Source organism: Meleagris gallopavo, chromosome 2 (genome assembly GCF_000146605.3).
Source record: "Meleagris gallopavo isolate NT-WF06-2002-E0010 breed Aviagen turkey brand Nicholas breeding stock chromosome 2, Turkey_5.1, whole genome shotgun sequence".
Taxonomy (NCBI): domain Eukaryota; kingdom Metazoa; phylum Chordata; class Aves; order Galliformes; family Phasianidae; genus Meleagris; species Meleagris gallopavo.
In genome coordinates, this window is record NC_015012.2 from 25,420,404 (window position 1) to 25,432,897 (window position 12,494).

A 12,494-nucleotide genomic window follows, 5' to 3' on the forward strand; every position below is an offset into this window, starting at 1 on the left:
AAAAAACAAAACAAAAAAACCCAGCTTTTACTGAGGAAATAATAAGCCCCTGTGACTGTTTAGAAGTGCTGTGTGAAGAAATTTTTCTTTATGTTGGAAGTGCTTGTAGCCTGACTATGACAGATGCACTTAATTTTCATTTGAACTCCTCTGCTAAGAATATAAATGACGTGATTGGACACTGTGCTATATCTTAATACTATTTTCTGTTATATACCAGTGTAAGACTTTTCCTTTAAAAATAGCTTTTAAAGGACAGTTTTATTTGTGTTGCCAGAGTTTCCAAAATAAGACTTGAAAATGCTAGTTGGCTCTCTCAGCAAAATGTTTCCATTTTTTCCTGACTACTGACTGTTTTCTGAGATTCTGACTTTCCTGCTCATGAAAAATGAGAAAACTGAACAAATGTCTCTGATGTGACTGGTCACATATGAGTTAAATGGATTTAAAGTAAGGGTGTTCACAGTGCTTATAGAGAGGAGTGACTTACAGCCCTGGGCATGATCCTGTGGGCACTTCATCCTGACCTTAATCACCTGGAAAGTAACTGCCTTGGTTTAGGTCTCTTGTTCTGAACATCACTGTGATTCGTGCAAGACAGTTTTAAGACTGTAGAAAGGCTTTGCTGATGTGTTCTCACTGAGTAACAGTAACAGCGACTGAGCTTGCAGAACTTAATGTAAACTGAGAGGAAAACTGAGCATAAAGCTCCTGGGTGGATTCATTGTTCTTGTGCCTTGACCTATTTGACGAAAGGCTGATGGCCAGTGCAGCGGAGACCTGCTTTTTAAGCTGGAAATTTCAGGACTGGTGTATTGCTTCTATCAGTTTTCAAGTCAGTGCATTTCTGAAAAAGACACCGGTTACTTTAACTGTAAAAACTGTAAGTGAAAAAATGAAGCTTCATAAAAGCGTTCAGGATAGAAATTTAAGTAATGCAATTATTTTTAGAGATGTATTGACAAAAAGCAAACAAAAACTAACCCTAGTGTCATGATGTTTTGTTGATCTAGTCAAAAGATTTTCATCTGCTCTGTAAAATTACATGTGCTTTATCTGTTAACAGTTACTTTTGAGACCAAAAAAAAAAAGCAAAAAGGAGAAAAGAGACATTGTAGACTGATTATCATACCAACTGTGAGCTGTGCACTCTCAGAACATCTTGTTCTTTTCATAAAAACAGATAACTGTCTGTGAAACCTCTCCAAGAGACTGGTGTGTTAGCTTTCTCATATCCAGACTGCATACTTCAGCAATTTCTAAAATCTGGGTGATGAGCAGAAGAGCTGTTCCATGTTACCTATATGATTATTTCTCACAATAGCATTTATTTTTTTAAGACAGGAGAGACAGGTTTCCAGTGACATTTTAAAGTGATTAATTTATTAAGAAGCTGGAAATAAGAGTATTTATCTATGAAAAGTGTTTTTTCTCCCAATAGACTGTGGTATTTCTTAGAAGTTGGAATTTTACTTAATGCACAAAAAAAAGCCTAATTAATAATTAGTTACTATTTCATATCTCTTTCTTGAAGGAGAATTAGAGCCATTATTTTGATTGCTCTTTGACATAAACAAAAGGGGTAGCATTGCGTGTAAGTCAGCACATATTTACTGAAAACTCAGAATGTAAAAGCAATGCTATTCTGGCCATCCCACAGATGGATCTGGTGGGGTGAAATCTCACTTTCAGTTGAGATGTTCTGTATGATATTACTGTGTGAGGAACATGGTATTTCTAGGCTGTAAATGAATTTGACAGTGTTATGGGTTTTTTTCCCCTTGCTGTGCACTGAAAGAAGTTGATCTTGATTTCTGATTCTCTGCACTGTTTTCATCAGCTTAATTTAAAATCATTTTCTAAGAATTTCTAAATAAATATCTTTCAAATTTACAACAATATGAGTTATTTTGATGGATTAATTCCTCAAAAATAGGGACTAGTTAAATATGTAACACAATGAGATTGCTACAGATTTCAGCTGTTCTCCGATGATTTATTTCCAGTGCATTATTGTTAAATGTTGTATTAGTACTTGGAGATGTCTAACTCTACATGTCTTTATGCTATTATAATGATTCAGTTTAGCTGGGTAAAAAGTAAAACTTTAGTGTTATATTCACTGGTTTAGGAAGGTCAGTGCGTAGATTTGGTGCGTGATTGGATTTTGGCCATCCTAAGTCTGGTATTCTAATTTCAGAAGATATGGGTGGTTCTAGGAATGCTCAGAAAGTATTGTCTTTCATTAATGACTGTGCAGTATTCTTCGTTTCTAATGTGAATATAGACTAATGGATGTATTAGTAACACTTTTAATAATTATATTTTAGGAAAAGCACCCAACGTATTATGATGGATTTTTCCAAAGGTTTTCATTCTGAGACATATCTGAGATATAGTAACTTTAGTTTTTGTTTCCTCTACCATTAAATCTCAAATACAACCAAACAGGAAGTGGTTGAGAGGAACAGCTTCTTTCCTTTGAAAATTTTGCTGAAAGTGTGTTAGTACCTAAGTAAATTACTAGAGCCTGAAGCTCAGACCATAATCATACAGCCAGTACTTATTCTTCTTTTCTTCTGTTTCAGCACCCAAGGACAATGAAGAACGTGTATTTCGGGAACGGATGCGCCCCAGAAAGCGGCAGGGTGCTGTACGACGCAGAGTACATCAAGTCAATGGCCACAAGTTTATGGCCACCTATCTTAGACAACCAACATACTGTTCACACTGCAGAGATTTTATATGGTACGAAGTAACTTTGGTTGGTTTCCTTTGTAAGTTTGTAAGTGTGAATTTGGACCTATTACCAGACAATTACATTTTGCCAAGATGTCTGAACTTTTATTTAGAAACTTGAGTACTACCACATTTCTCCTAGGAAATGCCAAGCTTCTACAACTGTTACTGAAGATAAAGGAACATGGGAACATTAGATTTCTGAAGTTCCCATTTTAGGGATACTTATTGTATAGTCTCTGTCATTGCAGTATACGTTGAGAACTCCCTTTTAGAAAAAAAGTTCATGTTTAGCACTCACAATTTTCAGATAAAGGATGGAGTCATTTGGTTTTGAGTTTTCAGTGACTCTATTGATGTTTTCCACAGCTACCCAGAGATATTGATTTGCACATTAATGCATATAAGATCTGCTGTGATCCATAAGTAGAATTTTGTAAGAGTGTGAAGTGAATGAGTTTGAAACAATATAATTACACTGTACATGAATTCAACTACATTCCTTAAGAAAGGTCTGCAGTTTAGGCCTTAGGTTAGCAAAGATAATTTCAAGCAACGATATTGGCAAATGCAGTCTTTTGTCAATTTATAAAATTGCTCAATGACCATTTTAGTTTCTCTCTGTGTCTCTTGGCTTTACCTTTTTTGCTATAGTAAATGTCTTTACTTCTGAATCCCTTCACAGACTGTATTCCAACCTGGTACTGCTTAGTGACTGAAATGTGGTACCTGCTTGAACTAATCTCACTACAGAAATGCAAATATCAGATCAGTGATTAATTAATTATTTTTAGCCTGTAGATATCAAGTAAAAAAGGGGAGGAAATGTTTTTCATTTTTATAGATATTTATTCTGCTCTCTAAAACACTGTTTTATTTTCAGGGGTGTAATAGGAAAACAGGGATACCAATGTCAAGGTAAGAGAAAGTCTATGGGGAAACGGTTTGAATATTTATGTTGTAACATATTAATAATAAATAATACTTTCATCAAACAATTCATATGTACAACAACAAGGATTTAACACAAGTTACTTTGAATATTTTGGTCTCACCAAAGATTCAGTCTTTAAGTCACAGTAAGATTTTCAAGACTGTTTGGTCGTAGGCAGTATATGTGAAATAGCAGCACAGTTAACGTCTCTGAACAGCAAATCCTAGCTCTCTTCTCTGCACATTCAACTAGAATGGCATGTCTGGAGATGTAGGCTTTTTTGTTTTTCATCTCACACATTTTAAAATTGTCTTCATTTTCCTTAAGTCTTTATTCAACTTAAGAATTACTGTTTCAAAATGCCAGGTAATTGCATAGACTGTAATTAAATAGATGAGATAATTATAGAGGTCATAATTAAAGAAGGTTGTAACAAAGACTGCACAAATGCTTCATTTTGAACTCAACTTTTCATCTGAATTTCTTGTACTCTTAATTTTTTTATGTAGTCACTTCTTGGGATGATGTTTATCAGCTAATTCTCACGTGACAAGTAAAAATGATCAAGTTAGTGATGATTTTTCATTACAAAAGGCTTGATGAAATTTCACTGTTAATAAATAAATGCAAGAAATGATTTTACATGCTACAATAAGAAATACTGCATTAATGAACGGTTGAGATTCCCTGAGTTTTGTTTTGTTTTGTTTTGTTTTTCTCTCGGCAATGACCAATGCAAGAGGAAAATCAAATCTCAATGCAGTTTTTTTTTCCTCAAATAAATCACCTTGAATACTCTCATGTTATAGTCCTTGTAATTGTTAATCTTTCATATCTGCAAATGTTATTAATTGCTTAAGTAATCAGTATAAATATTGACAAAATATTTCTGCCTCTTGAAACACTTTCATTTTTAACAACATTTGGTAATGTATTACAGAAGGAGAGTTCACCTTTTTACTTCTTTGAATTTTACAATCAATTACCTTTGTATCTTTTTTTCACTGGAGTCTCTCCAGACAATAATTGTTTTTTACATTTGGGTCTCTTATAATTTGGAAATCATGGATTTTATCAAATAAATCAAATGTTATGAAAAAATCGGGAAAAAACGTTGCTAATATTTTAGTAGTGGTTATACATCTTGAGATTTTGGGAGATATCCTTTAGTTTTCTTAACCCTCATTGTTCTCAAAAGTCCATTGTCTTCTGACTTTGTAAGTAAGGCTTGTTGGATACAACTTACCAAGTCACAGTCACCTGCAGACTGTATTTAACATTCCAGCACTTTTACTCTTCAAATCAGTTTTAAATCAGTCTTCATGAAATCTCTCTTTTTTAAATCTGTTGGTGTTTTTTTGTTGTTGTTGTTTACAGTTTGCACTTGTGTAGTCCACAAGAGATGCCATGAACTTATAATAACGAAGTGTGCTGGCTTAAAAAAACAGGAAACCCATGATGAGGTAAATGTTTATTAAAAAAACAGTTTCTATGTTCTGTCTTTCATCTGTTCATATTAGTGTTGTGTTCTGTATTTAATCAATAAATTTTGTAAACTTCTTTGTTACCTTCTTGTTCTGTTGTGACATAGAACTTACTTTAGAATGACAGATTATGAGAATAGTTTAATTTACATGGAAATTACTATAAAACAATGTATTTTTAATTAGTAAACTTTTTATAGAATTATAGAATGTTTTAGGTTGGAGGAGACCTTAAAGATCATCCAATTCCAACCCCCTGCCATGGCCAGGGTTGCTACCCACCAGCTTAGTCTGCCTAGGGACCCATTCAACCTGGCCTTGAACACCTCCAGAGATGGGGCATCCACAGTCTCTCTAGACAGCTTGTGCCAGCACCTCACCACCCTCTGAGTAAAAAATTTCCTCCTAACATCTAACTTAAATCTTTTTTCTTTTAGTTTAAAGCCATTCTCCCGTGTTCTATCATTATTAAAACTGTGTGAGTAGGTGGTCCCCCTCCTGCTTATAAGTTACCTTCAGGTACTGGAAGGCTGCAATGATGGCTCCGTGAACCTTTCTCTTCTCCAGGCTAAACATTTCACTATATTTTTGTGTGGGTGATTTACTAGCAGATTGGATAGGCAGTAAGCTTGGATATTTTATGTCAGCATAAAAAAAAACCCACATAGTTACACAGTTGCTCATAAAACTTTTACAAAGACTGCATCCAACCTGTGAAAATGTAGAACAAAAGTTATCCACGCACTAAAGAAGGCTCTTGGAATTATATAAGATAATGCTTGTATGACAAAGTACCGCATGGCTGAGTTTTGTGCAACATGGGCCTGTCCTTCACTGTAGGGTCAGATGAGGCAGCATGTGAATGATCCCAGTTCATTGGCCATGGAGAAGAGTATATTTTTGTTTCAGTCTGTTAAAAGAATATATATCAGAAAAGCTATGTGTAGCCATGGTTTTGAGCCAGCCTTGCAACTCTGATTTGAATTTGTCTGAAACATTGAATATTCTCATTCTTCCTGGGGCGCTTCACTGCCATTTTTCATACTAGAACTGCACTTTAATATCTGGTTCACAATAAGTATTTAATGCTCAAAAACTGATCTCTTGTATAGGATTGTGATAAAGGATTGTGTTTATCTAGTGCTGTTTATGCATGGTATCCACAGGAAGATATGAAAACTTGTGTGGATTTATATTCCCAGGCTCCAGACTGGTGGAGACTTGCATGCTTTGCTGATATAATGCTCTCATTGTTTAGAATGGGTACTCGATCATTGGAGAGAAGCCAGTGGTAATAGGAAAGGGAAGGGAAAATACTGAACTAAATCTCCTGCTGTACACTGGCCACTATAAAAGCTTATCAGTTACATCCTTTAATTAGTATGTAATCAAACTTTGGAATCCCTAAACACAATTAATTGTTGTCATTTTCAGCATCTAAAGAACAGTGAGATGAGAAGGCAAATGGGTTATGATATATATCTCTTTCTTAGTCCTGTATTAGTTCTGCCTCCTGCTCTTCAAACAATTGGGAGTGACTTCCTTGCTTTCCACATTAACAGATCTTTCCTGATAGCTGTGTATTTATTGTTTCCAGAAGTACTAGGAACTATACTTTAGACTTTTTCTCTTGGACAAAGATCATCTTTTGAGTATATGGCTATTTCATGTTTTTTTAATTCTGTGTGATTTCAAAACATAAAAGGCCTTGTACACAGAGTATAGAAAGATTAATTAGAATGAATTGTGTTATGCTCTTCTTTTTCAGCAAGTGGGATCTCAGCGTTTCAGTGTCAACATGCCTCACAAGTTTAGCATTCACAACTACAAAGTGCCCACCTTCTGTGACCACTGTGGTTCATTGCTCTGGGGTCTTTTGAGACAAGGTTTACAATGCAAAGGTAAAGAGTGTCATTTTATAGCTTTTCTTTCTCTTTGTGAGTGTAGCAGATTTGGCAAGACCTTCTCTGATTTAATAAAAAAAATGCTGCTACTTCCAAATTACTCTGTCTTTTCCTCTGTATTGAAGGCTAGTCAGAACCAGTCATGTGTCTACATCCAGAAGATGAGAGGTTTTGATATCTAGATGAATTATGTTTTGTGGTGGTCTGCTTAGCACCATATAGGAAAAGAAAGCAAAAGATTCAATATGTTCTGCGCCAGAAAAGCTGTATAATCTGGACTGTAAATGAAGCAACTCCTGGAAGGAATATTTGTGTCATTTTAGCTGGCAGATAGAAATGATTGGGCTTTCCATATCTGCTTGTTTTTGGAACAGCAGAACATTCTAAAAGGGAGAAAACACAATATAAACACTGAAAATGGAAAATATTATTTTAGAAACAGTAAACAAAGTACTGCAATTAGTGTTATGATGTCATGAAGAATGTCACATATTGCTGATCAGTAAAGATCAGTAAAGAAGACATGCCTTTCATGGCTAAGTGATGAACGCTAAGAGCGCTGTGAAATTCCATCCTAACCTTGCGATTCTAGCTAGTGCTTAGTGATAAAATAACTTGAAATTCTCTTTCTTTGTTAATGTTAAAGATTCTGTTCAAATTGCTATTTTAATTACAGCAGAGATATGTTCAGAAAAGTTTTTTCAGTTAAATCTGATTCTTTTTTCTTTTTTTTTCCCCTTAGTTTTTAATCAGAACTACAGTATCTCTCCAGTTAACCTGTGAATTTATTAGTTCACTGGCATATTCTCTCTTAGGTACCACCTCTCTTAGGTCATTCCTTTCTTCTCAACTACAGAGAATAATGTTATGTCTCGTGTGCATGAATTGACTGTGAATGCAATAGTTCAGAGATCCTATGTTACTTTCTACATTTTAATAAAACTAAAATATATAAAAATGCAATAGTATCTTCATGAAATTAATATTCTTTCAAGCTGGAGTTGCTTTCTTTTCTTTTTTTAACAAGTGTTGAGCAATATTTACTTGTTCAGAGGTGTACATGCTTGCCCAGTGTAATTATTAATACCATGAAAAGTGTATTGCAGAGCTATTTTTTCCTGGTTTTGATTTTTGTTTGTTTTGTATTTTTTTTCCCACTGCATTTTTTTTGCAAAATGAATTCATGAAGTTGGAGTACACAGAAATGTCCTACTTTCAGCTCTTTAGTGTCCTCTCTTATGAATCCTACCACCTAGCTTTTGTCACTGAATATACAAACACTGAAAGTACCATGTGTAGCAGTTTCTTTTTGCTCTCCTTCTGAGCTGAAACATACATGGAAATAGGAGTATATTTGGAAACCTGCTTTCTGAAGTGCATTATTACTTCCAAAGATTATCTGCACTGCTGTCATTGTCTAAGGCAAATGTATTTTTCTTTAGGGTTTATGCAGTGACACTGCCACTGAGTAACAATATAACAAAGAGCAGATTTATAAAACTTTTAGGGTTTTTTGTTTTTTATTTTTTGGAGTTTGGTAAAAAAAAAATAATGAAGTGAGGAGTTGGATCACTTGAATGTTTATCTAGCATTTAACTACAGTTGCTGTTTTGCTTTCTTTATGCCTTATTCCACAAGAGGGCAGTGAAATTTAAAATAAGCCATCTGTTTCCTCACTCTGTGCTATTTTTAATAGAGCTATGTTCTCCTCGCTACTTCTTACTCATTGTAACCTTACTGCCCTTCTACTGGTATGCTAGTTTCAGAAGATGGTATTTAAGAGAAAGAGCTTAGTAAGTGGATTATCACTGCAGGGTAGAGAATGTTTGAAAGTACCAAAGAACTTAAAGCACTGATAATTTTTAGGCCTGCCTGCAGTAGGAATTAATTTTCCTGAGTAAAACTGAGCAAGAAACAACGTGCAGAATGAGAGCAAATGGATGTCTAAAGTCCAACCTCTGAGAAATTTTTCTTCTATTTTAAATTCTAAATAGGATTTTCATAGTATCATCAGATGTTTTCATTTGTTCCTGTGCCTGTCTGGGGACTATATGAAGACTGTATGAGAACTATAAGTTCTGTATTTTCATAGCAGAAAGATTAACAACTAGGTTAGTCATTTTATAGTAGCATTCAAGTGTCATAACAAATCCAGCTAAGTATTTTTCTACCAAAATTATATTTGTTTGAAAAAACTATTGGTAGATCCAATGAGATTTGATTTAAATAAGACAAAATGATTAGATACTATTTATGCTATTTTATTACTTTACATTTCATTGCAGTTTGCAAGATGAATGTACATCGACGCTGTGAAACAAATGTGGCACCAAACTGTGGAGTGGACGCTAGAGGCATAGCTAAAGTTCTTGCTGATCTTGGAGTTACTCCAGATAAGATCACTAATAGTGGGCAGAGGAGGAAAAAGGTAATTTTGGTATAAAAATGAGACTACTATGGCTGTGCTGTAGATTCACAAGCTAGAGTTCAATCCCACTCACTTGATGAGCACAAAATATTATTTATTTATTTATTTATTTTAAGTTAGTGCATAACTAAGCCTTTGGCCATTGAGTTATTCTTTTATTCCGAACTTTGATATGAAATTTATTTTGAGCTGATGTAATTTTGTAGAGCTGGAGACTCTATAGTCTGGAAATATTTCCCCTTTTTAATTCTAAGGAGATTTGACAGAGAGACAATATCTGACACATCAGTTCATAAAAACATAAATGTGTCTCTGACTCAGAATTGGCATAATTGATTGTTTGAGACACTGTGCTACTTCATAACATTATTAATAAGTGATAGTAAATGAACAATATGTTGAGGCACATAAAAAGGAACTGTTCATCAGATGATGGTTCCAGAGTTATCATTGTTATTACAATTAGACTGTTCTTCTTTAAATGAAAGCCAACCAACTATATTCAAAGTTGCTGGAGTTATTGTGGACTTACATATCCTGGATTAGAATGTGGCCACATTTTCTATCTCTGTTTGCTCTCACTTGCAGGAATAGGCAAATTTTAGGCATTATTTCATAAAATATTGTCCTGTTGTTGTTTTCATTTTTCCAGTTATTGTGCACTTGGAACCTGTGTATGTTGTTTCAAAATGGTACAAAACAGAAGATTCAGAAATTAATTGATATTAGACTCCTGGGAAAATACATTTTCATGTTATTACTCTAGGAGTGAGTTTGCAATGCTTGCAGATATATAGTTAAATGTATTTATTAGATTGATTTCTATACAGGTTCGGGGTGGTTTTTTAAAACTTTCTCTCCCACTGGATATGATTGTTACATTTATTTCATCTGAAGAACCTGTTTTCTTTTAAACTGTTGGTTCTTTCTGTTTGTATTCTAGTCTTTATTTGATGTGATGCCATCTCTTGATGGTTGAGGTTCTGCCAGTGAGAGCCAGTAGTGCTACAGAACATCTTCAGTTTTCTTTATATTTCTACTAGTGAATTAATATCAATAAATTTCCACTCAGTGCCCTACTCTGGAGGACCTTATAGTTTAGTACCCTTTTTGGTTTTGTTTTTAGCTAATTGCAGGTGCAGAGAATCAGCAACCAGTTCCTGGAAGCACATCATCAGAAGAAGACAGGTCAAAGTCAGCACCAACTTCTCCATGTGATCAAGGTTGAACTTTTTGTTTTCTAATACATACTGTCACTTAACTGCCCTTCTTTATAAGGAGTAAGAAAGCTAATATCTCCAGCCTATGTAGAACCTGATTAACCAAGTAGCTATGAGAAAATGAAGCACTTACTGAGAAAGATACAAACTATAAAAATTTGTTTTTGAAGGCTTGCTCTCATTTCTTTAAAATCTGTGAAAGGTAAAATTATAAAACTCTCAAAATATCTGTAAGTTTACCAGATGAGTCCTTGCCTAACTAAATACCTTAATGTAGGAAGGTTGTGCTGTTGTGAGAGTGATAGCGTTTTAAATAGTACCACAGAACTTAAGTGTTCTTATCTATCTGAGAAATGCCTCTTGTCTTTTAATAAGTTTCTGAGCTAAAATTACCTCTTTGCAGTTCCATGTTTTACGATAATGATTTATGATAATAAAAGCTTCAATGCAATTAGGGTATGCTAGAGTATCTATGCATTCTCTATAGGATTTAGAGACAAATACTGTTAACTGATATTACATTTTTTTTCTTGAGCTGAACATTTTGATTGACAAAACATGTACGTCAGCAGTATGTTTAGAATCTGATCCAGCTGATATTTTTGAACATTGTCTGTGAATGCATCTTCTGTACCACTGCATCTGTGAACTAGTGAATGCAGTATCTTCCACCAAGGCGAAGGAAGATGAATATTTTTGTGTTAAGTTCTTTGAAAATTATTTACAGTTGAGAAATTTATCACCCTTAAGGGGAAAACTTGCCAAAGTTGAGTCCAGAACTGATTTAAAGTTCTCAACCTTTAGGTTTCAGAGGCAACATATTAATTAAATAATAGTTCTGAAATATTTGATGTTTTGGTTAAAATTAGAATAAAGAATTTGTCTATATACTCTTCTACATTTCACTCTTTTAGATACCCAATTTTTGCTCCCGAGGCCATAAGGCAGAAGTACTATGTAAAAGCTTGAGGCAGATTCTGAGGTACCATAACCATCAGGACTCACTGAATTTTAGTGTTTAGAAGCCTTGAAAACCATTTAGCAGATCTACACAATTGCTAGTAAGGAGCACTAACAAGTTGTCAAATACTTCATTGACTTGTGTCTGATAAGAGCTGGAGCTGAGTAAGATACTCAGCTCATGTTGGCTTCCAAGGATAAGGATGCCCAGCTATCCTTTGAACTTTTGAAGAAATGACTTTGAGATACCCAAGCAGGAAGGTCATTAAGTTCTGCAAGAAGGTAGAGGATTCAAAACAAAATATTGTTCCATGGTAGTGAAACACCCCAAAAAAATCACTAGAACAACTATTTGGCCACTTTTCTGACTTATCATTCACATTTTGAATGTGTCTTAGCTTCATCTCAAAAGGCTGCTCTTCCTATTGCAGCAAGTTTTTAACTGTTTACTGTAAAGTGAAGAAATAGTTTACTAAATATGTATACCTAGCTGCAGAATGCCTTCAAGGGCATTCCAAACTGATATGGACTAATACAGATTGTGCGTAAGGTGTTTGTTTAAAATTTTCTCTTGTTTCCACAGAAATCAAAGAGCTGGAAAACAACATTAGGAAAGCATTATCATTTGACAACCGGGGAGAGGAGCACAGGGCAACCGCTACAACATCAGCAGACAACCAGCTTAACAAACCCGGGGAGAATGGTGAAAATGGGGAGGTCAAACAAGCACAGACCAAGCGAATAGGCCTTGAGGAATTCAACTTCATCAAAGTATTAGGGAAAGGTAGCTTTGGCAAGGTAGGTAGATACTTTTATTTTTTTTTT

General features: G+C 34.6%; 1 protein-coding gene across 1 annotated transcript in view; it reads left to right on the forward strand.

Moving 5' to 3' along the window:
- The window catches only part of PRKCE (protein kinase C epsilon), a 278,127-nt gene that overhangs the window by 171,460 nt on the left and 94,173 nt on the right, over positions 1-12,494 (forward strand). The window contains exons 3-9 of the mRNA XM_003203888.4: positions 2,589-2,748; positions 3,623-3,657; positions 5,051-5,136; positions 6,926-7,058; positions 9,347-9,489; positions 10,616-10,712; positions 12,253-12,467. Coding sequence (XP_003203936.2) covers positions 2,589-2,748; positions 3,623-3,657; positions 5,051-5,136; positions 6,926-7,058; positions 9,347-9,489; positions 10,616-10,712; positions 12,253-12,467 — 869 coding nt within the window. The remainder of the gene's footprint in view (positions 1-2,588; positions 2,749-3,622; positions 3,658-5,050; positions 5,137-6,925; positions 7,059-9,346; positions 9,490-10,615; positions 10,713-12,252; positions 12,468-12,494) is intronic.